Source organism: Pelobates fuscus, chromosome 3 (assembly GCF_036172605.1).
Source record: "Pelobates fuscus isolate aPelFus1 chromosome 3, aPelFus1.pri, whole genome shotgun sequence".
NCBI lineage: Eukaryota > Metazoa > Chordata > Amphibia > Anura > Pelobatidae > Pelobates > Pelobates fuscus.
Window position 1 is genome coordinate 110,381,863 of NC_086319.1, and position 23,487 is coordinate 110,405,349.

At 42.8% G+C, this 23,487-nt stretch overlaps 1 protein-coding gene across 1 annotated transcript in view; it reads right to left on the minus strand.

Annotated features, from left to right (window-relative positions):
- The window catches only part of LOC134600871 (organic cation/carnitine transporter 2-like), a 90,326-nt gene that overhangs the window by 16,447 nt on the left and 50,392 nt on the right, over positions 1 to 23,487 (minus strand). The window contains exons 5-8 of the mRNA XM_063445259.1: positions 15,064 to 15,190; positions 6,178 to 6,278; positions 5,811 to 6,025; positions 343 to 525 (exon numbers count right to left, since the gene is read on the minus strand). Of these exons, the coding sequence (XP_063301329.1) occupies positions 343 to 525; positions 5,811 to 6,025; positions 6,178 to 6,278; positions 15,064 to 15,190 (626 nt within the window). The remainder of the gene's footprint in view (positions 1 to 342; positions 526 to 5,810; positions 6,026 to 6,177; positions 6,279 to 15,063; positions 15,191 to 23,487) is intronic.

Sequence of the window (23,487 nt, forward strand, 5' to 3'; positions counted from 1 at the left end):
AGTGTAACCCATGGAAATACTTATTTAGAAGAGGTAAAAAAGGTAACTGTGGCATGTGGTTATTAAATAAGCACTAAAATGCGAGTAAAACAAACTTGTTTTCCTGGCACTACAGGGTTATTAGGTCCCCCACCCATTTATTTATCCATTTTAGTCACACCTTTATATGGAAGAAAAGTACCCTGCATTTTTACTTTTATACATATATGTAAAAACCTTTTTTAAATACTGCACTATATTATATTTAAAGCTTTAAATTCATCTAATACTTCTATGAAGGATGAACAACAAAAATAAATATAAAATGTGTACATATACAGAATTTGAAAAATCCTGACTCACCAAGGTAAACAAAATAAGGCGATATGATGCTGCCCAATCGGGAGGCCATCGAGCTGGCGCCAACACCCATGTTTCTCACTACGGTTGGGTAGAGCTCGGCAGTGTAGACATAGACCATGGAGAAAGCAGACGTGACGCCAAACTTCCCCAGCATAACCAGCACAAGGGACAGGATCCCAAGCTCTGTGAAGAATCATAAACCAAGTGAGTGATCCTATTAGTCTGCACATAAGTCAATACAGTTATTTCACTCTATATAGTGTAGTACGTATGTAATATGTTTCATATGAAGCTTAGCCACAAGGATGACTGCTTTAAAATGTTAGAAAGAATTGCTTGCAAACAGGGCCGGCCTTAGGCATTTGGGCGCCCTGTGCGAAAAATCTTCACAGCGCCCCCCCCTTCCCGTCCCCCCCTACCCCACTCCTTCCCCCTTCCCACACACCCTGTCACACACACAGGCAGACAGCCACACACAAAACACACACACACAAACACAGACATAGAATGTGACGACAGATAAGAACCAATCGGCCCATCTAGTCTGCCCAGACAGTAACACATAGGCAGTCACACACACAGGCAGACAGCCACACACACAGGCTGGCAGTCACACACAGACAGCCACACACAAACACACAGAGTAGGGATCGACCGATATTGATTTTTTAGAGCCAATACCGATACCGATATTCTGTGAACTTTTAGGCCGATAGCCGATATAATTTGCCGATATTCTGTACATTTACCATTTTGGAAAATAAAAACTATTTCTAAAGGTAAATGCACAAAATATACATGCCACGTGTAGTGGATGCAGTGTTTGTGTAGCGTGTGTAGTGGATGCAGTGGGAGTGTTGTGGATGCAGTGTGTGTTTGTGTAGTGTGAGTGTTGTGGATGCAGTGTGTGTTTGTGTAGTGTGAGTGTTGTGGATGCAGTGTGTGTTTGTGTAGTGTGAGTGTTGTGGATGCAGTGTATGTTTGTGTAGTGGATACAGTGTATTTGTCTAGTGTGTGTAGTGGATGCAGTGTGTATTTGTCTAGTGTGTATATAATGAAAGCAGAGTGTTTGTGTAGTGTGCGTAAAGTGAATGCAGTGTGTGCGTAAAGTGAATGCTGTATATACTAAATGCAAAGTGTGCGTGTTTGTGTAGTGTGTGTGTATATAAGGAATGCAGAGTGTGTGTATTTGTGTAGTGTGTGTATAGTGAATGTAGTGTGTTTATATAATGCAGAGTGTGTGTGTTTGTTTAGTGTATTTATATAATGCAGAGTGTGTGTAGTGTGCATTATATAAACACACTACACAAACACACACTGAATTATATAAACACACTACACAAACACACTGAATTATATAAACACACTACACAAACACACTGTGTATATAATGCAGTGTGTTTGTATAATGTGTGTATATAATGCAGTGTGTTTGTATAATGTGTGTATATAATGCAGTGTGTGTTTGTATAGTGTGTGTGTATATAATGCAGTGTGTGTTTGTATAGTGTGTGTGTATATAATGCAGTGTGTGTTTGTATAGTGTGTGTGTGTATATAATGCAGTGTGTTTGTATAGTGTGTGTGTATATAATGCAGTGTGTTTGTATAGTGTGTGTGTATATATAATGCAGTGTGTTTGTATAGTGTGTGTGTATATAATGCAGTGTGTGTGTATATAATGCAGTGTGTGTGTATATAATGCAGTGTGTTTGTATAGTGTGTGTGCAGTGTGCATTATACACACACTATACAAACACACTGCATTATATACACACACACTATACAAACACACATTGCATTATTATACACACACACTGAATTATATACACAGTGTGTTTGTGTAGTGTATGTGTATAATAATAGAGTATGTGTGAGGGGGCATTTTTTTATTAAATTATTTTTTTTATTTTTATATTAAAAAAAATGTTTTATATATATATATATATATATATTTAATTATTTTTATTTGTTTTTTGTTGTCCCCCCTCCCTGCTTGTTGCCTTGCCAGGGAGGGGGGATATGTTAATCCCTGGTGGTCCAGTGGCATTGGCTTAGCTGTGGGAGGGGGGGGCAGCAAGCGTTTACTCACCTCCCAGCAGCTCCTCTAGCTCCCCAGTGTAAATCTCGCGAGACCAGCGGCCGTCAGAGCTGGCCGCGGGTCTCGCGAGATTTACACTGGGGAGCTGGAGGAGCTGCTGGGAGGTGAGTAAACACTTGCTGCCCGCTCTCCCCAGGACCGCCAGGCTTGTAATGAGCCTGGCGGTCCTGGGAGGTATTATCGGCAATATCGGTATCCCTATTGGCCGATACCGATATTGCCGAAAATACCGAATATCGGCCGATTATATCGGTAAAACCGATAATCGGTCGATCCCTAACACAGAGGCAAACAGTCAAACACACAGAGGCAAACAGCCACACACACAGCCACACACACACAAACAGTCAAACACACAGAGGCAAACAGCCACACACACAGCCACACACACACAAACAGTCAAACACACACTGGCAGACAGCCACACACACACACACGCACACGCAGACAGACAGCCACACACACACACACACAAGGTCAGACACACACACACACACACACACTCACTAACAGACACACACTAACAGTCACAGACACACACTAACAGTCACAGACACACACTAACAGTCACAGACACACACTAACACACACACACTCACCCACATTAACACATTTTAAAAAATGTATTTAAACACACCCCCCCCCCGCCTCCTTACCTTTGGGAATGCTGGGGGGGGGGGGGTCTCTTCCTCCCTGGTGGTCCAGTGGCTGCTGGGCGAGCGGCACTGGCTGGCTGGCGGGCGGCTGGCGAGGGAGCACTTCCTCTGAGCTGTCTGCTCAGCTCCCTCGCGCACCTCAGAGTGAGGCTGGGAGCCGGAATATGACATCATATTCCGGCTCCCAGCCTCACTCTGCGGCGCGTGAGGGAGCTGAGCAGACAGCTCAGAGGAATTGCTCTCTCGCCAGCCGCCCACCAGCGCCGCCCGACCGCCCAGCGTGTCTGTTAGCCGCAAGGCTAACAAGACATTTGCCTTGGGCATTTGGGGGCGGCTTTTTTTGCCGACCCCCTGGAAAATGCCGCCCAAGGCAAATGCCTTGTTTGCCTCGCGGCTAAAATGTCCCTGCCGTGTGAGCTATGCGGCCGCAGGGCGCCCCCTGCTCCATGGCGCCCTGTGCGGCCGCACAGCTCGCACACCCCTAAGGCCGGCCCTGCTTGCAAAAGTTGGAGTACAAAAAGTTCGCTAACATGGTTTTATGCAAAGTATCAGAATTGTATTACAGACATAGAAATTTAATCCATACTACTTGTGATGCATAAATGAATACTATTTATTTAGGATTCACATGCGATGTGGATTATGTGGGATGCAATAAAATATGAACAGGACTCCAACTGCATGTCTAAATTGCATTGTAAAATGTCTTCCAGGCTGCCAATCCTCCTGTAAAACTCTTAAAGCCTAAAGAAAACCTTAACTTAACAAAATTACTTTTTACACGTAGACCTCCCTTGTCCTATAACATATGGGGAATTTGCAGACTGTGTCTCCATTTGTCACCCATGACAGTTTATAGAATGGATGTTTTACTTTAGGACATTCTCTGGCACAATTACCCCCTTCTGACTTTATGAATAAGATGGATGCTTGATCATCATACTCTTCAGCAGGTACAGGCACTTTTGGCACTCCAGATGATGTGGACTACATCTCCCATAATGCTTTTACAGTCCTAATGCTGGCACAGCATCACAGAGGTGTAGTCTACAATCACTTGGATCACCAAAGGTTGCCTATCTCTGCTCTACAGCTTCTTTTAATGAGATTACCTGCCGTTTTCAGCTTGAGTGTTCCAATTAATAAGGGTCTGAGCAGAATTTCTCAATTTTAAATGCATACTTTAATATCAGTTGTCCCTTTCACAAAAAATATTTACTTTCCGCTTCCTCCGGAGAGGTGTCCTTAAATTATTGCACAGAGCTCATTTCTCCCCAATATGAAAGGATTAACATTACATTCACTTCAGATAGTTCTTGCTCTTAAATGTGATCATGCAGCAGTGAAAAGGTTTTAGAACTCAAATTAAGGCTTACTTCTGCATGGGCTGTCTTTCATATTTCAACAGAAGTGGAACAAGTCAAATTCCAAGAGGTGAAAGAGCATTACCCTCTAGGCAAGTGGTTTCCAAACCAGTCCCCAAGGCACGTCTACTATTCAAGGATTTAGGGATTACCCAGTTGGGCCTAAGGTAATTTAGAGAGAGAAAAAAAAAAAAACATAAAAAAAAAAAAAAAACACACCTTGATAATGCTGAGTAATCCCTAAATCTGGTAGGCGTGCCTTCAGGACTGGTTTAGGAACCACTGCTCTAGACTATTGGCACTCTGTAAAAAGGTAGTCCTTCCTAGCTGGTGTGATAAAGTGAATGGTGTGGTATGTGATGATGTTTATATTTCTGCTAATTTTTATAGCAGAATTATATTTCTGCATATGAAATTTAACCCCGGGGGGTATGCGTTATATGCAACACAACTTAATGTCTAGTTATGGGCCCCTGGGGTGGAGCATTCTGAGAGTAGGGCGGGATGGAGCTCCACTCCTGTTTTTACACAACTGAGAGAAATAAAGTCCAGGTAATCAGCTGCAGCAGTGGGAATAGATCCCTCTCTGCTAGGCAGGTAAAGAGAGATTTTTGTTTCTCTTGGGGAGGTTGGAAGCAACAGATGGTTTGTTTTTTGCCGCTAAGCATTGGAGCGCAGAAAAACTGAGGCAAGATAAGGTTTGTGAAACCTGTGTGTTTGGTTAGTTTAAACCCTTGACAATTAGGGAAGGAAAAGTCAGTCAGTGCTCAGATGAGCTAGGATTTTGTTTAAAGGGAAACCTGTTACATTATTGTTTAGTTGTATTGCTGCCTCCTCAGTGGATTTACCAATAAAGTGCCTTATTATGCTAAAACCAAAAGATTGCACATGTTGTTTACCCTAGAGGAAGGAGCGTGCTAACTGCAAACAAGGATCACACTGGATAGAATCCAGTCCACTTACATTTCCTTGGTATACACTTGTATACATGCTAGATTTCATAATAACCTTTTCAATGAAAATGGTCTACTCTAATAACACATTTATCAGATTTTACATGGAAAACTCTTTCCATGCTTCATTCTGATTTACTTTTTGGTGTTTCCTAAATGGCGACTAGGGCACTATAGCGTTGGGAATACAAATTCCTAATGCTATAATGTTCCTTTAATTCTTTGTGTAAAAAGGTCACTGATAAGTATGGCTTTAAAATGCGCTTACTTAGAGGAAAGTAATAGAAGTTATTTGTAGCACTTGAGATTATGAAAAAAAAAATTAAAGGCTTATTGAAGCATCCTTCATAGAGTACATTTAAATATCTTAATAATAAAATCTGAAAATATCAAACCTGGAGGCACCAATTGCTGAAACAGAAGAACAACTCCACCCAAAAACAGTGTACTTGACGTGGAGTATCTGCGAGGGAAGCTTCGGAGCAGCAGCCATGCTATTATGTATGCAGGAACTTCAATAATGGCTGACAGAAAGCAGTTAACATAAGGGTCCCCATGCAAATTGGGTGTATTGAGAGACAAACCAAAGTATCCAACTGATATGATCATCCTGAAGAAGTAGGAAAAAAAAAATATTGTGACTAACTGTAACAAGTATACAAAATTAAATAAAGCATTTTTAAACTCCTAAATTGTAACCCAGCTTGTGAGACACTGTTTTATTGTTTACCACGTTTCCTCCCTTGTATTGCTGTTACTTACCAAAGCATAATAGATAAAAAGGTTATCAGGCGAATATTCCTAGTCTTCAACAGGTCAAGAAACGTGTGACCCTTGGGAGCCTGCTCCTTCAGATACTCTAACTAAAACATAAGAATTAGAAATTGTAGGTAAGGCACTTAATTAGGTATTCTGCACAGGATTCCAAATAACCATCTTATCAGTACAGAGTACATAAAACTTTATATTTATACATAAAGGATAAATAGCTTATAATGAAAAGTGCTTTTATCATGTAAAGCTCGTGCTTGCACAATTACGAACGAATATATAGACCACGAGCAACCATCTAGTTCCCTAAGTCAGAATGCTATGCCTTCTAAAGACGTGTGGGTACTTTTCAAACCACCTGTTCGCCATTTCTCTTCTGTGTTATGCAGTGGTGTATTTTACATTTGGGCTGCCCTAGGCATGACAAATCCCGTGCACCCCCCTATTCTAAAACTCACCCCACCCCTTCATGATTAGGACAAACACGCCCTTTGACTGACAGACACACCTCACTGATATATGCATTGATATACACTCACCGACACATGCACAGCAATTTAACCAACATGCACTTTCACTGACAAAACACTGACCCACACACATTCACTCACTGAGAGGCGCACACACACTGACAAAGGTAGAGCAGGCTAACTGCTCTTTGAATAAAGCGTTGGTGGAATAATCCCCACCTAGGATTTCTTTGAAGTAGACAAATATCAAAATATAAAAAGCCAGGAGATAATAAACTAAATTAAAGGTAATTTGCACAATAAACAAATCGAGTGCCCAAAATTTGGCTAGTATTTGGGTGAGATTGCTATGAACTTTGCAAGAGAGCCTAATCACATTGGAGCCATATGACTATCTGATCAAGGGTGGAAAAGCTCCCGAAAGACCCCAGACAAGCTGCGGCAACTGGGGCAGAAGTGTTCCAGGTGTTGCCCTGTGGCTGCTAGTAAGCAAGCTTGATGGAGGTACCCATCCAGTGTACAAGGAGCTCCGTTACAACATGCGTCCATCAAGTTCAGCTCTCTCACATTTGTTTTTGCTGTTGATCCAGAAGAAAAAAAAACCTGTCTGAAGCGCATCCGATTTTGCAACAAACTAGGACAAAATATCATTCTTAACCCCAGAATGGCAGTCATATATCTCCTTGAATCAAGAAGCTATTATCCCACCAGTTAAAAAATATATCCCTAAATATTATGTTTTTGCAAGTATTTATCCAATCGCTGTTTTAACATCTGTATAGACTGAAAAACAAAAACATGTTCAAGCAGATAATTCCATATCCTTATTCTTTTGAGAACAATACGGGACGGGGGGAGGGGAGAACACTACGGGACGGGGGGAGGGGAGAACACTACGGGACGGGGGGGGGGAGGGGAGAACACTACGGGACGGGGGGGGGGAGGGGAGAACACTACGGGACGGGGGGGGAGGGGAGAACACTACGGGACGGGGGGGGGAGGGGAGAACACTACGGGACGGGGGGGGAGGGGAGAACACTACGGGACGGGGGGGGAGGGGAGAACACTACGGGACGGGGGGGGAGGGGAGAACACTACGGGACGGGGGGGGGAGGGGAGAACACTACGGGACGGGGGGGGGGGAGGGGAGAACACTACGGGACGGGGGGGGGAGGGGAGAACACTACGGGACGGGGGGGGAGGGGAGAACACTACGGGACGGGGGGGGAGGGGAGAACACTACGGGACGGGGGGGGGAGGGGAGAACACTACGGGACGGGGGGGAGGGGAGAACACTACGGGACGGGGGGAGGGGAGAACACTACGGGACAGGGGGGGGTGAGAACACTACGGGACAGGGGGGGGTGAGAACACTACGGGACAGGGGGGGGTGAGAACACTACGGGACAGGGGGGGTGAGAACACTACGGGACAGGGGGGGTGAGAACACTACGGGACAGGGGGGGGTGAGAACACTACGGGACAGGGGGGGTGAGAACACTACGGGACAGGGGGGGGTGAGAACACTACGGGACAGGGGGGGGTGAGAACACTACGGGACAGGGGGGGTGAGAACACTACGGGACAGGGGGGGGTGAGAACACTACGGGACAGGGGGGGTGAGAACACTACGGGACAGGGGGGGTGAGAACACTACGGGACAGGGGGGGGTGAGAACACTACGGGACAGGGGGGGGTGAGAACACTACGGGACAGGGGGGGTGAGAACACTACGGGACAGGGGGGGTGAGAACACTACGGGACAGGGGGGGGTAGAACACTACGGGACGGTGGGGTAGAACACTACGGGACGGTGGGGTAGAACACTACGGGACGGTGGGGTAGAACACTACGGGACGGTGGGGTAGAACACTACGGGACGGTGGGGTAGAACACTACGGGACGGTGGGGTAGAACACTACGGGACGGTGGGGTAGAACACTACGGGACGGTGGGGTAGAACACTACGGGACGGTGGGGTAGAACACTACGGGACGGTGGGGTAGAACACTACGGGACGGTGGGGTAGAACACTACGGGACGGTGGGGTAGAACACTACGGGACGGTGGGGTAGAACACTACGGGACGGTGGGGTAGAACACTACGGGACGGTGGGGTAGAACACTACGGGACGGTGGGGTAGAACACTACGGGACGGTGGGGTAGAACACTACGGGACGGTGGGGTAGAACACTACGGGACGGTGGGGTAGAACACTACGGGACGGTGGGGTAGAACACTACGGGACGGTGGGGTAGAACACTACGGGACGGTGGGGTAGAACACTACGGGACGGTGGGGTAGAACACTACGGGACGGTGGGGTAGAACACTACGGGACGGTGGGGTAGAACACTACGGGACGGTGGGGTAGAACACTACGGGACGGTGGGGTAGAACACTACGGGACGGTGGGGTAGAACACTACGGGACGGTGGGGTAGAACACTACGGGACGGTGGGGTAGAACACTACGGGACGGTGGGGTAGAACACTACGGGACGGTGGGGTAGAACACTACGGGACGGTGGGGTAGAACACTACGGGACGGTGGGGTAGAACACTACGGGACGGTGGGGTAGAACACTACGGGACGGTGGGGTAGAACACTACGGGACGGTGGGGTAGAACACTACGGGACGGTGGGGTAGAACACTACGGGACGGTGGGGTAGAACACTACGGGACGGTGGGGTAGAACACTACGGGACGGTGGGGTAGAACACTACGGGACGGTGGGGTAGAACACTACGGGACGGTGGGGTAGAACACTACGGGACGGTGGGGTAGAACACTACGGGACGGTGGGGTAGAACACTACGGGACGGTGGGGTAGAACACTACGGGACGGTGGGGTAGAACACTACGGGACGGTGGGGTAGAACACTACGGGACGGTGGGGTAGAACACTACGGGACGGTGGGGTAGAACACTACGGGACGGTGGGGTAGAACACTACGGGACGGTGGGGTAGAACACTACGGGACGGTGGGGTAGAACACTACGGGACGGTGGGGTAGAACACTACGGGACGGTGGGGTAGAACACTACGGGACGGTGGGGTAGAACACTACGGGACGGTGGGGTAGAACACTACGGGACGGTGGGGTAGAACACTACGGGACGGTGGGGTAGAACACTATGGGACGGGGGGAGAGCAACACTAAATAAGAGGGAGGGGAGAGGAACATTAAGGGGGGGGGGGACTAAGGTACAGGGAAGGGGAAAGGAACACTGGGCAGCGAGGACCACTAAAAGAGATGGGAAGTTTTTAATTCTGGATTCATTCAATTCATTAAAAAGTGTAATAATAATAATAATAATAATAAAAAAAAAAGTTACAATCATTTCTGGTTTCGGTTTTCAACCAAGGGCATCCTCAATTTTCGGTTTTGGTTTTTGCCCAGAATTTTCATTTCAGTGCATCCCTAGAGTGCGGAGATGTATGTACATATACACACACTGCCACATACACAGATACACAGACACACATTGACACAGATACACACAAAGTAACACATACACAGATAAACACAGGAGCTGGTCAAAATGTAAAAATTTTTTAGCCACCCTCTAGTTTCTTAACTTCTTCTGCTGCTATGGTGCAAAGATTCTATCACTGCAGTCTTTCATTTTAAAAGTGTTTAATTATAAAAAAACAAAACTTTTTTCAGTGTGTGGGGCCATCCACTTGGGCTGTCAATCAGCCAGCTAGAATACTCTCTTCCTGGTGTCATGACTACTGTAACGGCACCCCCAGGCATAAAAGAGGTTAACAGCCGTTTAGGAGATATTCCCTTCCAGATATACAGGCAGCTACTGTAGACACCAAGCCACCGAACCGGACAAGCATATGAATGCCGTAAACAGCCAAAACGGAAAAACCATACGAATAGGTTTACACTCCTAGCAGTCGAACTGGAACAGCATACAATAAATCCCCCCAAGAACGAGACAAGGCTCCGTTTTGATGGTTAAGCAGTGAACAGCCAGAGCTGTTGGTTTATTGTTCTTATATACACATTAGTACCACCCACAGGGTTTTGGAAAACAACCAATAAACACGTACAATACACTGAGACACTCCCACACAAAATCCTCCAATGGGTAATGTAATTATAACAGGCAGAGAAATACAGTTTTTCCACATTATTCATAGTAATGCATCACATTCACATACAACTTACATTTTCAGAATCAGCATACTCTAAATACAAACATACGTCAAAATCATACAAATTGGTCCAGTGGTTCAAAAGATAGATCATAGTCCTTTGTGACCAAATGAAGCATGGCTTTTCTGCCCAAAACCAGTTCCACAGAGTCTTCTATCCTGGAGATAATTGGGAAGTAATCCAATTAGCTCCAAGGACAGAGGCAAACTCCAATGAACACATGACAGCAAAAGACAATAAAATACATAAAAATATATAACTGTGCAGCCATTGCATAAAACAGGTACATTCAACTTATCCCCAGACAGCTCAGATCTGAGTGCACATTATTACTGAATGGCGCTCAGATCACACACATACAGTTCAATTGCCATGGAGCCAAAGTCTTTCCCATAGTCTTTCATTATATGAATGGGCTCCATGGCATAGCTATCTGGGGTATCACCACTCAAACAGGGCAAGCACCGAATGACCCAGCTTTCGTGTCTTTGCAGGGGAAAATCAAGCGTTTCAACATGGGGCCATAGTCTAAAGGCAGCGTCTGTCGGTTGTTAAAGGCTACCCCCCCTGCCTATGTGTAGTCTTCTCACAACGGAAGTCTTCTTCTGGAGAAATTCAGCCACAGTATGAAGAGAATAGAGAGAGGCAATAGTGTAGACTGTATAACATAATTATAATTATATAAACAGTTCAACTCACAGGAATCTGAGCCAATTAAATAATTGTTTATATATTATAATTTTGTTATACAACACAATCTCTTAGAATTAATATTCACATGTTTTTGTGATGTTTTATAGGGTAGAGGAAAACTTTGTTGGTGTATAGTGATTGTTTTGGATTTTCTTTTTTTAGTCTGCTCATATTTTTTGTGCGGATACTATTTCTATTACACCAGTATATTCTGTTGGGTATTTAGGTTCCATTAAAATGAGTAAGAAATTGAAGTTACTGTTTGGCTGAAGCTGGTGGGTATTAAAGGAACACTATAGTCACCTAAATTACTTTAGCTAAATAAAGCAGTTTTAGTGTATAGATCATTCCCCTGCAATTTCACTGCACAATTCACTGTCATTTAGGAGTTAAATCACTTTGTTTCTGTTTATGCAGCCCTAGCCACACCTCCCCTGGCTATGATTGACAGAGCCTGCATGAAAAAAAACTGGTTTCACTTTCAACCAGATGTAATTTACCTTAAATAATTGTATCTCAATCTCTAAATTGAACTTGAATCACATACAGGAGGCTCTTGCAGGGTCTAGCAAGCTATTAACATAGCAGGGGATAAGAACATCTTAATTAAACAGAACTTGCAATAAAGAAAGCCTAAATAGGGCTCTCTTTACAGGAAGTGTTTATGGAAGGCTGTGCAAGTCACATGCAAGGAGGTGTGACTAGGGTTCATAAACAAAGGGATTTAACTCCTAAATGGCAGAGGATTGAGCAGTGAGGCTGCAGGGGCATGTTTTATACACCAAAACTGCTTCATTAAGCTAAAGTTGTTCAGGTGACTATAGTGTCCCTTTAAAATGGATGTCATGTGACAGTGAGGCAAACACTTGCTTAACGGCTTATGTGGGATATAAGTAATCAACCTCATCTAATGATTGATTGAGTCTGATTAGGATTTTAGCCACATTATCCACATATCACATGTATTATAAAGGACACAAACCTAAAGCTCCTAAAATACGCAAAGCACAATAACAAATACAGCACACTTTGGGGAGTTTTGTTCATGCACAATAAACTTAGGTATGCAGGTTGTAATAATAACAATGCTTACATAACATTGAGGACAGACTTAAAGGGCTGGGGTTACTTATTTTATTTCTTAAAAAAAAAAAAAGTAACAGTTCTGAATTTTTATCAGCTATAATTTCTTTTAAAAGTCAATTTCATACTTCCTAAAAAATCATGCTGCACACAAAGATCAATTATTGTTTTAAAAAGATAGACAGAATACAATATAAATATTGAATGAGACTAGGTATGAGTTTTACAAAATAAGTGTTTCTATAGGATCACTTGTCTAAAACTTTCAGTTATATATATACACATATTCAGTTATATACATACACACACACACACACACACACACACACACACACACACACACACACACCTCTAATACTGGTAGCTCCATGCCAAATCCCCATCAAAGACAAAAGTTGAAAATCTCATGATTTTGATATTTTAGTTTTATAAATGCACCTCTAAAAAACCAAAACAAATAAAAGGTAACTTTTTATTTTACAATATTTAAAGGGTAGACTAAGCACCAAAAGTAAAACAGACCACTGTGGCGAAAATAACCTTGCCACTAGTTTTTGGAGGGGCCTGGTTGCCAGCCTCCTGCCCTGGGATGTATTGCCCTTTAAGGAACTGAGTTGGGGCTTATGGACTTATATTATGCTGTTTCTGGCCCTTTAACTGTGTTGTACAAAGAATGGGTACGTTTGATATGGCACTTCGGATACAGCCGAAGTAGTCGAAGTGGCCGCCATTAGACAATCGAACACGTGGCGGCGGCCATTTTAATGCAGTCGAATGCAGTCAGCGGTGTGTGCCGTCAAATCCCTGGAACGGAAATCAGCCACACATTTGAATGAACACCGCTGACCTGTACCTTCCCCTACCCTTCGACACTGCGGCTGGAGACTAAGTCCCATTTGAAGATTTGAACACACGTTCGAATGGGACTTTGTCGTCATCTTTTTCATGGGAAATAGACTGCCACTCGACAAACGACCACCGCGGAAGTTTAACCTCGTTTTACTTCGACATTTCGACAGAAGTCGAAGTGCATTCGACTATTCGAACGCCGCCTTCAGATGGGACTTTTTCAAGGCAAAAAATAGACCGACCGCACAGCCTGAATCTGTGGAACTGTTTTGGGCATGCAAACAGGCGTGCGGTCGGTCCAAAGAGACTTTTTCCATATCTCTGGAACCACTGAACTGATATGTACGAATTTTTAATATGTTTGTCCCCAAGTTGTGTGGTTCATAAAAATATAAGTTTTATTCCTGTGTGATGAAAAATCATATATACAAGTTATACAAAGTTATACAAATGCATAAAAAAGTATAAGTTTTAGCTGCTAGATAATTGAGTAGATACAGTAAGAAACTCAATTATCTCCCAAGCAGAGGGGAGGGAATCTGTGGGATGTAACCGTTGTCCGATTGGTTAATGCCTAATTGCCTGTGGGCGTCTCCCTTGCAAGGGAGCACTGCATAAAAGCAGAGTACCGGCCATTAAACATCAGTTCTTCTTCACCCTCAATCTAGAGTCCTGTCTCTTATTGGGGGAATTGCTATATCACTACAAGGGATTGCTCTGCATGCTCCCTTGGATAATCACTTCTAAGCTCTTTTAAGAGCTTGTTCCTGTCTTGCTATCGGAAGGAGTCTACGGTGGTTGTGGTGTCTGCGGAGAGCATGGACCCCTCTGTAAGAACTAGGAGCATCCTTCAACGGAGGTACCCAGTCGGGGTGCCAGGTGATGCGTTACAACCACTTCAGCAGTTATCATGTTAGATGCCTGAAGTCCACTGATGCCATCCCACAGTAAATAGTAAAACCACTCTTAGAGGATTTGACCCTTACCAAGGTCATCCAGATGCTTATGGTCCTTCCCATCTTTTATAATACTGCTACAGCAAAAGTTCCCATTCCGCTTTAGCCAGATTTATGCATGTGTGTCATGGTAATTTTTATATTCTGCGTATATTTATATTTAGGGTGCCCTGTACCCTAATTTGCATTTTATACACACACCCCCATGCTGACACATACATACTAACCCATGCAGACAGTTGTGAATAGCTAAAATTGTACAGTGTTTTGCATGCATTGCTTTTGGAAATCTGTTGGTATCAAAAGACTGAATAGTGAACCTGACTGATATCCAAATCAGAGAAAGATAAAACATTAATACTGGGGACGTTTATGCTCCAGTGGCTACAGAGCCACTAGCAACGTGCCTGGGGCTGACCTCCATTAAGCCTTGGTGGCATTGTGATACAATATTATCAAGACGTTAGCGGTTATCAAATTTGTCCGTATTTGGATATCCTTTGTTGGCTGAGTGCATCAGCCATAAGACTCCGATAAATATTGCACTGTTCAAAAAGAAGGGCTCCTACCACCAGAATCACTAAAATGCTCTGTATTGGTTAGTGTGGTTAGAGTGTACATTTAAGGGTTAATCATGAAAAATATGAAATTACCTCTGTTAAATTAAATATGGTTTCTGGCGGTGTGATGCCATTTTTCTTGGCTGCTTTCCGTATAATATCTTCTGCTTCCCCAAATCTGGCTTGAGAGATTAGCCACCTGGGAGATTCTGGGATTATCCTGCAACCAATTTACAAAAAAAGGTCAGTGCTTTTCAACAATGGGAGAAGATTGTAGCCATTGTTAATGAAATAAATATAGAATATTTCAATGTTTGTAACACATATGAATATAGTAAAATCCCCTAAACATTAAACTCCTGGATGTTTAAAACACCAAGGTGCAATATGTACCAGTTGAAATATACATTACCTAGGTCCGTAAATTCTATTGGAAGTAACTGAGATTTCTAGCATTGCAGTCCTAAAGTGCAAGCACGGCAATCACTGCAATCCCTCAACCTAATGCTTCACACAGGGAACTATGGGAAGCAACTCTTCTTTATAGGAAGCATTAGCTACACTTGGTGTCATACTGATGTGTGTGATAATGCCAAACATAAAGACTCTTCAAAATATCAAAAACGTCTTCCAGGGAAATTCTAATGTTATAAATAAACCTAGCAAAAAAAAAAAAAAAGGCAACTCCGCCTCCTCTGAGATTATCAGAAAACCACTGTGTGACTAAAGGGCATACAAAAAAATACAATAAAAACATTACAGCACTAGTCAGATTTTCCACACAAGCAGCATTACCCGGATACTCATCTATGGCGAGTTTTAGCGGAGTTAGTGATTATGTTAGGAGTGATGACAATATGTGACATCATATTTGCTATATGATTAATGGCCAATAGAGGCATCCTTAATTACAAATGTGAACATTGCCATCTCTCACAAAAACTTCATTATTTAAATTTTCAGACTACAGGGACTAGGCCTATGCAGTAAGATGGCTACATTAGGAAGCAGTAGTTCTGCTGATTAGGGTGTCCCTTTCAGTAAAAAAAAAGCAGCTAGTAGCTGTCTGAGGGACACTAAAGGCACTGTTCGGCCAAATGTAAACACTGCAGTTTATCATGGCAATGTTACACATGATACAAGCACCAAAACACTAACACATTAAGATGCAGTGGGTTTGGTGCTGAGAGGGCACTTTTAAAAGAGCAGAGAATAAAAAACAAGCATAAAAAAAAAAAAATGAAATATCTTGAAATAAAACCTACGAGTCTTGCAAACTGGGATGCAACAGCAGGCATCCTGAAATTTCACAAAAGTGAACCATAATGAAGTTTCCACCTCGTTTCGATAGAGTATCTTGGCACCAGAGACAGACACTCCATTCCTTCATAACCATTTACAGATTTAGTACGGGGCCCTGACTCTTCTGTACAGACTTCAAGGTCCTGTTATGGCAATAGCCAGGTCCAGTCAAACTAGTCTGCTTTAAAAATATCCAGGATTTTATCCTCATTTTGTGATAGTTGGGGCCATGTTAGTTCAGTCCCTTGGATCTTCCAACATATTGCCTCACAGAGGCTGCGTAACAAGCCGTCTACCACTGCTAGCAATGTCGAAAGGCCACAGGAATTAACATAATAAAAAGAATAAGATGTGGTTCTTCACTCTGTGACCAAAACTCTCAATGGTGATGCATGGTGATTAAGAAAGCTCCCCATGGGAAACTGGAGTTTCATGAAAATAGCCACACAAAACATTAAAGGGACACTATAGTCACCCAGACCACTTCAGCTCAATGAAGTGGACTGGGTGCCAGGTCCCCCAAGTTTTAACCCTTCAGATGTAACCCCCAGAAAAGGGAATATTCTGAATCCATGTAGGGTGATGGCCACTATTGGCATGAAGGTAACCATTCACATCTACACTTTTTAGGTACGTTTTAGTGGTAATACGCCCTTCAGAACCCGTAAGGGTTAAATCCAAGAAATCAATGGTGGACTTATGTTTCTTATATGTAAAAGAAAGACCCCAGAGGTTGCTATTAATATAAGACATGAAATCTTCCACTTCATTCCAATCACCCCTCCAAACAATGAGGATATCATCGATAAACCTACGATAGAGGGCGAGTCGCTCCATCCAATATGGTTCAGAAAATATAGTCAGCTGTTCCCAGTGACCCATGAACAAGTTGGCATAGGATGGAGCGAAACTCGCCCCCATCGCTGTTCCCCTTGTTTGTACAAAAAACTTGTTGTTAAACTCAAAATAATTATGAGTTAACATAAACTCCGTAAATCTGATGATGTATTGAGACTGTTTGACTGGGAGGAGGGGGTCTGATCTTAAATACGATGAAATGGCTTTCAGACCCAGTGTATGGTCAAATTGGAGTAGAGCGCTGCCACATCAATTGTTAACCAACAGTAGTGTTCTAACCATTCTACTTCCTTAACAATGGACAACACATGTCCTGTGTCCTTCAAGAATGAGGGCAGATGTGGAACATATCTCTGCAAATGTAAATCTACCCACTTGGAAATGGGTGATATAAGTGAACCCAGGCCTGATATTATGGGGCGACCCGGTGGGTTAGTGGGGGATTTAGGCACCTTAGGGAGGTAGTAGAAAATAGGGATCTCTCCTTTAGCTGAGAGGAAAAAACTTCTCTCTTTTTTATCAATGGCACCGTTCAAATGTGCCTGTTCTATGAGATCTCTTAAAAACCCTCCTGAAACGTGGAGTAGGATCACATATTAAGACCTCATAGTAATCTCTGTTACCTAGAATTCGATCTGCTTCCTTTAAATAATCCACTTTATCCAGCAGGACAATACCCCCTCCCTTGTCCGCTTCCTTAATAATTAGGTTACGATTATTTTTCAAGGTGGTAATGGCTGTTAGTTCTGATTTCTTCAAGTTGTTACAAACTCTTGCTTTTTTCTTTTTAAAATTATTGCAGAGGACCCTCAATTCCTTTAGGACCAACACATAGAACATTTGGATGTATGGACCTTTGTCCGCCTGGGGGTAAAAAAAACAGAAGGAGGTTTTAGACCAGATTGGATATTAGCCTCTAAAGTACTCAATAGATCCTCATTAGGATCTGGAAGATCTTGTTCCTCCAAAAGGGAAATCAAATTATAAAAATGTTTTTAATTTTATCTAAGACTTGTGCTTCTCCTTGGAGAAGGGATTAATGAATTTGGATGCAGAACAGTTCTGGATCCCAAACCAGGTACCGACCCCTGTGTGTGACAGAGGTACCCAGTCAAAAGTCCCTTAAGAAAGCTTCTGTATATTCAGTAGAGTCTACCTGAAGCCAGGGAAACTGCCCTGCTCCACGATTCCAATGTGCATGGACCATGGACAGCCGCAAGCAACTGTACATGGGGGTCATATGCTGGTGGGCAGGCACAATCAACATTGAGCATACACATGCTGGAGGTTTAAATGCACCATGTACACACATTATTATGGAGACTAATTATTGGTTAATTCATTCTGTAGATTATTATTATTGCCATTTATATAGCGCCTACAGATTCCGTAGCGCTTTACAATATTATGAGAGGGGATTTAACTATAAATAGGACAATTACAAATAAACTTACGGGAACAATAGGTTGAAGAGGACCCTGCTCAGTCGAGCTTACATTCTATAGGAGGTGGGGTGTAAAACACGTTAGGACAGGAATTTGCATTCAAATAAGGTGGGCTGCCCTTTAGGAGAGAGCAAGAGACAGGTATTTGAGGTAGAGGTTAGTCTTGGAGGCCATAAGCTTTCCTAAAGAGATGGGTTTTAAGGCACTTCTTAAAAGATGCAAGACTAGGGGAGAGTCTGATGGCGGTAGGCAGGCTATTCCTGCAAGCGATAGATAGAACCTACAGAGAAATGCTTTAAGAAATTTTAAAAAGGTGAAACAATTAATGCCTTTCTATGTTGCAGGAAAACAGAATCCAGTTGGAGGACATCTGGTTTATTCCAAATAATTGCAATTAAATTATTTCTAGGCTTCTAATTTCTCTGATCTCTATCTGCAGAGCTCCATGGAGCATTGCAGGATACAATAATAAAGAGTATAGAATATTGAGATATAATACTAATCCATTTATCATATGTAATAACTATGTTATAATAATGACCAGTAGAGGTCACTGCTGCAAAGGAAATTACACTGCACACAGGCTATATAGGAAAACAAGCCAACTGTCTGAAGCAGTTTGACATATTTAAAGGGACACTGTAGGCACCCAGACCACTTCAGCTCACTTAAGTGGTCTGGGTGCAAACTATCATCACCCTTAACTCTGCAGTGGTAATTATTGCAGTTTTTATAAACTGCAATAATTACCTCTGAGGGTTAACTCCTCCTCTAGTGGCGATCTACCAGACAGACACCAGACAGACAGGGACTTCCGGAATCCAAATGTATTTTTGGTTCGTTATCGGACGCTGACGTCCTCCTGCTCCGCATGAGGACCTCCAGCTGGAGGAGGCTGAGATCGGTGATATACCAGCATTCATAACATCCACTCTGGAAGAACTCTCTCTTGATCTATTTTCTGATGGTCTCCAGCAGTTGTCTAGTAGTTGTCAAGCTAGCAACAAAAACAATTATAGGATTTAAAAGATCAGGAGAGATATAAGAACAGATAGATGAAGTTAAATTTCATGACCCCATGTGCTCCCTATTTAGAGTATATAAAGAAGCAATCCAAGCACCATAACCAACTGTACAGTACAGTAAAGGAGTGCCCTTTTTTGTCTTTTACCTGAAAGAAGTCAGTGTAATCGGCAAAAAAACTATTCTAACTGGCTAGACTTATTTCAAAGTGTACGCTGGGGTTTGGGATAGTGCGGTTTTATTTACCGTATATACTCGAGTATAAGACGAGTTTTTCGGCACATTTTTTGTGCTGAAAAACCCCCACTCGTCTTATACTCGAGTCAATGTCTGTATTATGCCAACTTACATTGCCATAATACAGACCTGGACCGCCGGGCTCATTACAAGCCCGGCGGTCCTGTTGGGGGCTGGCAGCGAGCTGTAACTTTTCTTTCCTACAGCTCCTGTCAGCTCCCTTCTCCTCCGTGCCGGTCAGCTCCCCTGTCAGCTCCCACTGTAAGTCTCACGAGAGCCGCGGGGTCAGAGCGTTGCCATGGGTTACCGTGGCAACGCTCCGCGTGGCACTCAGACCGCGAGACTTACAGTGGAGGAGAAGGGAGCTGACCGGCACGGAGGAGAAGGGAGCTGACAGGAGCTGCAGGAAAGGTAAGTTACAGCTCACTGCCAGCCCCCCCTCCTGCACAGCCCATGCCACTGATGCACCAGGGAATGTTAAAGTCCCCCTCCCTGGCCATGTATCAAGCAGGGAGGGGGGACAAAAAAAAATTATTAATAATTTTAATAATATAATAAAATAAAATAAAAATATTAATAATCTTAAAAAAAAAATTATATTAAAATAATAATAAAAAAAGAAAAAATGCCCACCCTCCACCAAGGTTACACACTCTGCATCACATACACACACTGCATTCTATACACACACACTGCATTCTATACACACACACACACACACACACACAAACATTCATTATATACACAAAATAAATGTTCAATTAATGTAATTTTATTGGGATCTAATTTTATTTAGAAATTTACCAGTAGCTGCTGCATTTCCCACCCTAGTCTTATACTCGAGTCAATAAGTTTGCCCAGTTTTTTTGTGGTAAAATTAGGGGTCTCTACTTATATTCGGGTCGACTTATACTCGAGTATATACGGAAGATTCTACGTTCAAGGTGAATACTATAGTCCATGAAGTTATCCAAAAGTGATGGGAGTGTGAGCGCAGGTCTAATTAGTGCTTTTATTCGAGTGCTGTTGCTACGAAGGTGGTAAAGAAGTAATGCTGCATATGAGATGCACGATGTATCAAAAAAACAAACAAACAAACAAAAAAACACGTGAGCAGTTTGAAATGAAAGGCAGAGAGAGAAGTAAGACCAGAATGTGAAGAGTATTACAAAGGTCAAGAATAATTAGAGGTAGTAACTTTTGAATTTAGACAAGAATAAACCATTGATCGCTTTGGTTAGAGGAGCCTTTTATGGTCATTCAAGAATAAGTAAAAAAAAAACATTTATACAGCTTCAATAATGGATACTGTCTAATTTATGCACAGACTTGGACTGGTTATGGGATTTACTTGTTTACGTGTTTGTAAATCAAAACAGCTGTGACAGCAAAGATGTCCGACACATAAAAGCACTATCTGCAAATTCAACATTTTGACTCTCTCGCAACTCAAGTCTGTCATATAGCATTTATCTGTAACTTTGTTATGACCCTATAAGCTATTTTTTATATCACAATTAAAGGCCAAGTTTATTTACGGATTGCCAAATATTTATTTCGTTATTGCTCAACGAATCAGTGAACTAAACCATCAACACAAGGCAGAATCGATGCATTAATTAATGTGATATATGACCAACTCTATCTTCTGCATATCACGGAAGAGATTGGCAGGCATATTCTACATATCTGCCAAGGTCTAAGTTTGGTTATCACCTGTCCACTTTAGACTGATCTTGTTTAAGGAGTAGCCCTTCCCTCTACGAGGGTATAATCTTCCTTCTTCAAGTCTCAGTTGCTGACCAAGAGATGTTTCTTATCCGATCACCAGTGGGCTGTTTCTACTCACATTTTTGTATCAGGTCATCAGTAATGAAAGTTTGCAATTTTTTCTTCATAACTAAAGTTCAATGAATTGCGCACTGAGATGTGGTTACATCTCTATTTAGAATGGTTATTTGAGAAATTGAGGTCCACCAGATTGATCATTCTCCTCTGGCATCTACATTAAGGTGTTCCCTCTCATGACTGCTGCCTATTTGATTTGTTTTATAAAAGCCATCCTCTGCAAATAGCAGAAAATGTTACAACAGAAAGTGCGAGGAGGCCATATTTTGTAAATGCTGGGAGCACCATATCGAGCTTCATCAAATCATGATGTATTCTCAGCCTCCGTCCATATGAATATTAGGTTTAAGAGCTACATATCCTTTCCCAGTGTCCCATGTAAAGCTGCATGTAAGAGTCACTGCTTTGTTACTTGTAGAAAAAGAATTTACGTTCTCCTTACAGTATGCAATAAATTATTATTAGACAGCAATTCTGCAACAATGTGAATAATTTTAAGTACATTACTGGTCTGGTTGTAAATTATTACCAAGGCAAATAATGTAAAAATGCATATGTATCTTTACCTATCCGCTCTACCTTTGACACACCGAGCATATTCTGTACTAGAGCACAAAACATACCTAGCAATACCGCTATACTGTGTTACATATCCTGTAAATAAGAAGTATATAGATCCTATATCTATATTAGAGTGGAGCGCTAGGTGGAAAGTGAACCATGCATAAATGGTCATGCTCACCCCTCAAGGTATGTAGGGGAAAAAGTGGCGGCAGACAAAATATATGAAATAAAAACACAGAGAATATAGTACAGATGGTATACAGATTATCGGACGATATTCTGTATTTTTAGCAATATCAGTATCGGCCAATAAAGATATTGATATTGCCGATAATACAGGCCAGGGCCGCCATCAAGGTCCTGGGGGGCCCAGCACACTTAATTACCTTCCCAGCAACTCCCCTGTCTAAAACGCGCGAGTCCCGCGGCAGTCAGAGCCACGGGTTACCGCGGCACACATGCCACGAGAGTTAGACAGGGGAGCTGCTGGGAAGGGAAGGGAAGTATGAGTGCGCTGGGCCCCCCAGGGAATTCCATATCCCCCCCCCTCCCTGGCCAGGTAAGAAGCAGGGAGTGGGGACTAAAACTATTTTAAAAAGTTACTTTTTTTAATTTTATTTTTTAACGTTAAAAAAAAAATGCCCCCTCTACACAAACACACACTGCATTCACTATATACACATACTACACAAACACACTGCATTCACTATATACACATTACACAAACACACACACTACACAAACACTGCTTTCACTATACACACACTACACACTGCATTCACTATAAACACACTACACAAAACACACTGCATTCGCTATACACACACTACATTCACTATAAACACTACACAAACACACTGCATTCGCTATACACACACTACACAAACACAGCGTTCACTAATCAAATACTCTCACTGCATCCACTACACACACATATATATTCTTGAAAACCTAAAAAAAAATTATTTTTTTTAAACTGTAAAAAAAAAAAAAAAAATTATGTTTATTTTAATTATAGCCACATCTGTTTGCCACAGATGGAGTAGTGTCTCCACCGCTTAATTTATTTAATTATTAGCCCAACTGTGCAGGTGGACAGTGATTTGGCCTATTACCCATTCTTTGAATGGAAGCCTTGACCCAATATCCATGGGTGAGGCAGGAGCTTTTAGTCCCCACTCCCTGCTTCTTACCTGGCCAGGGAGGGGGAGTTGGCATTCCCTGGGGGGCCCAGCAAGCG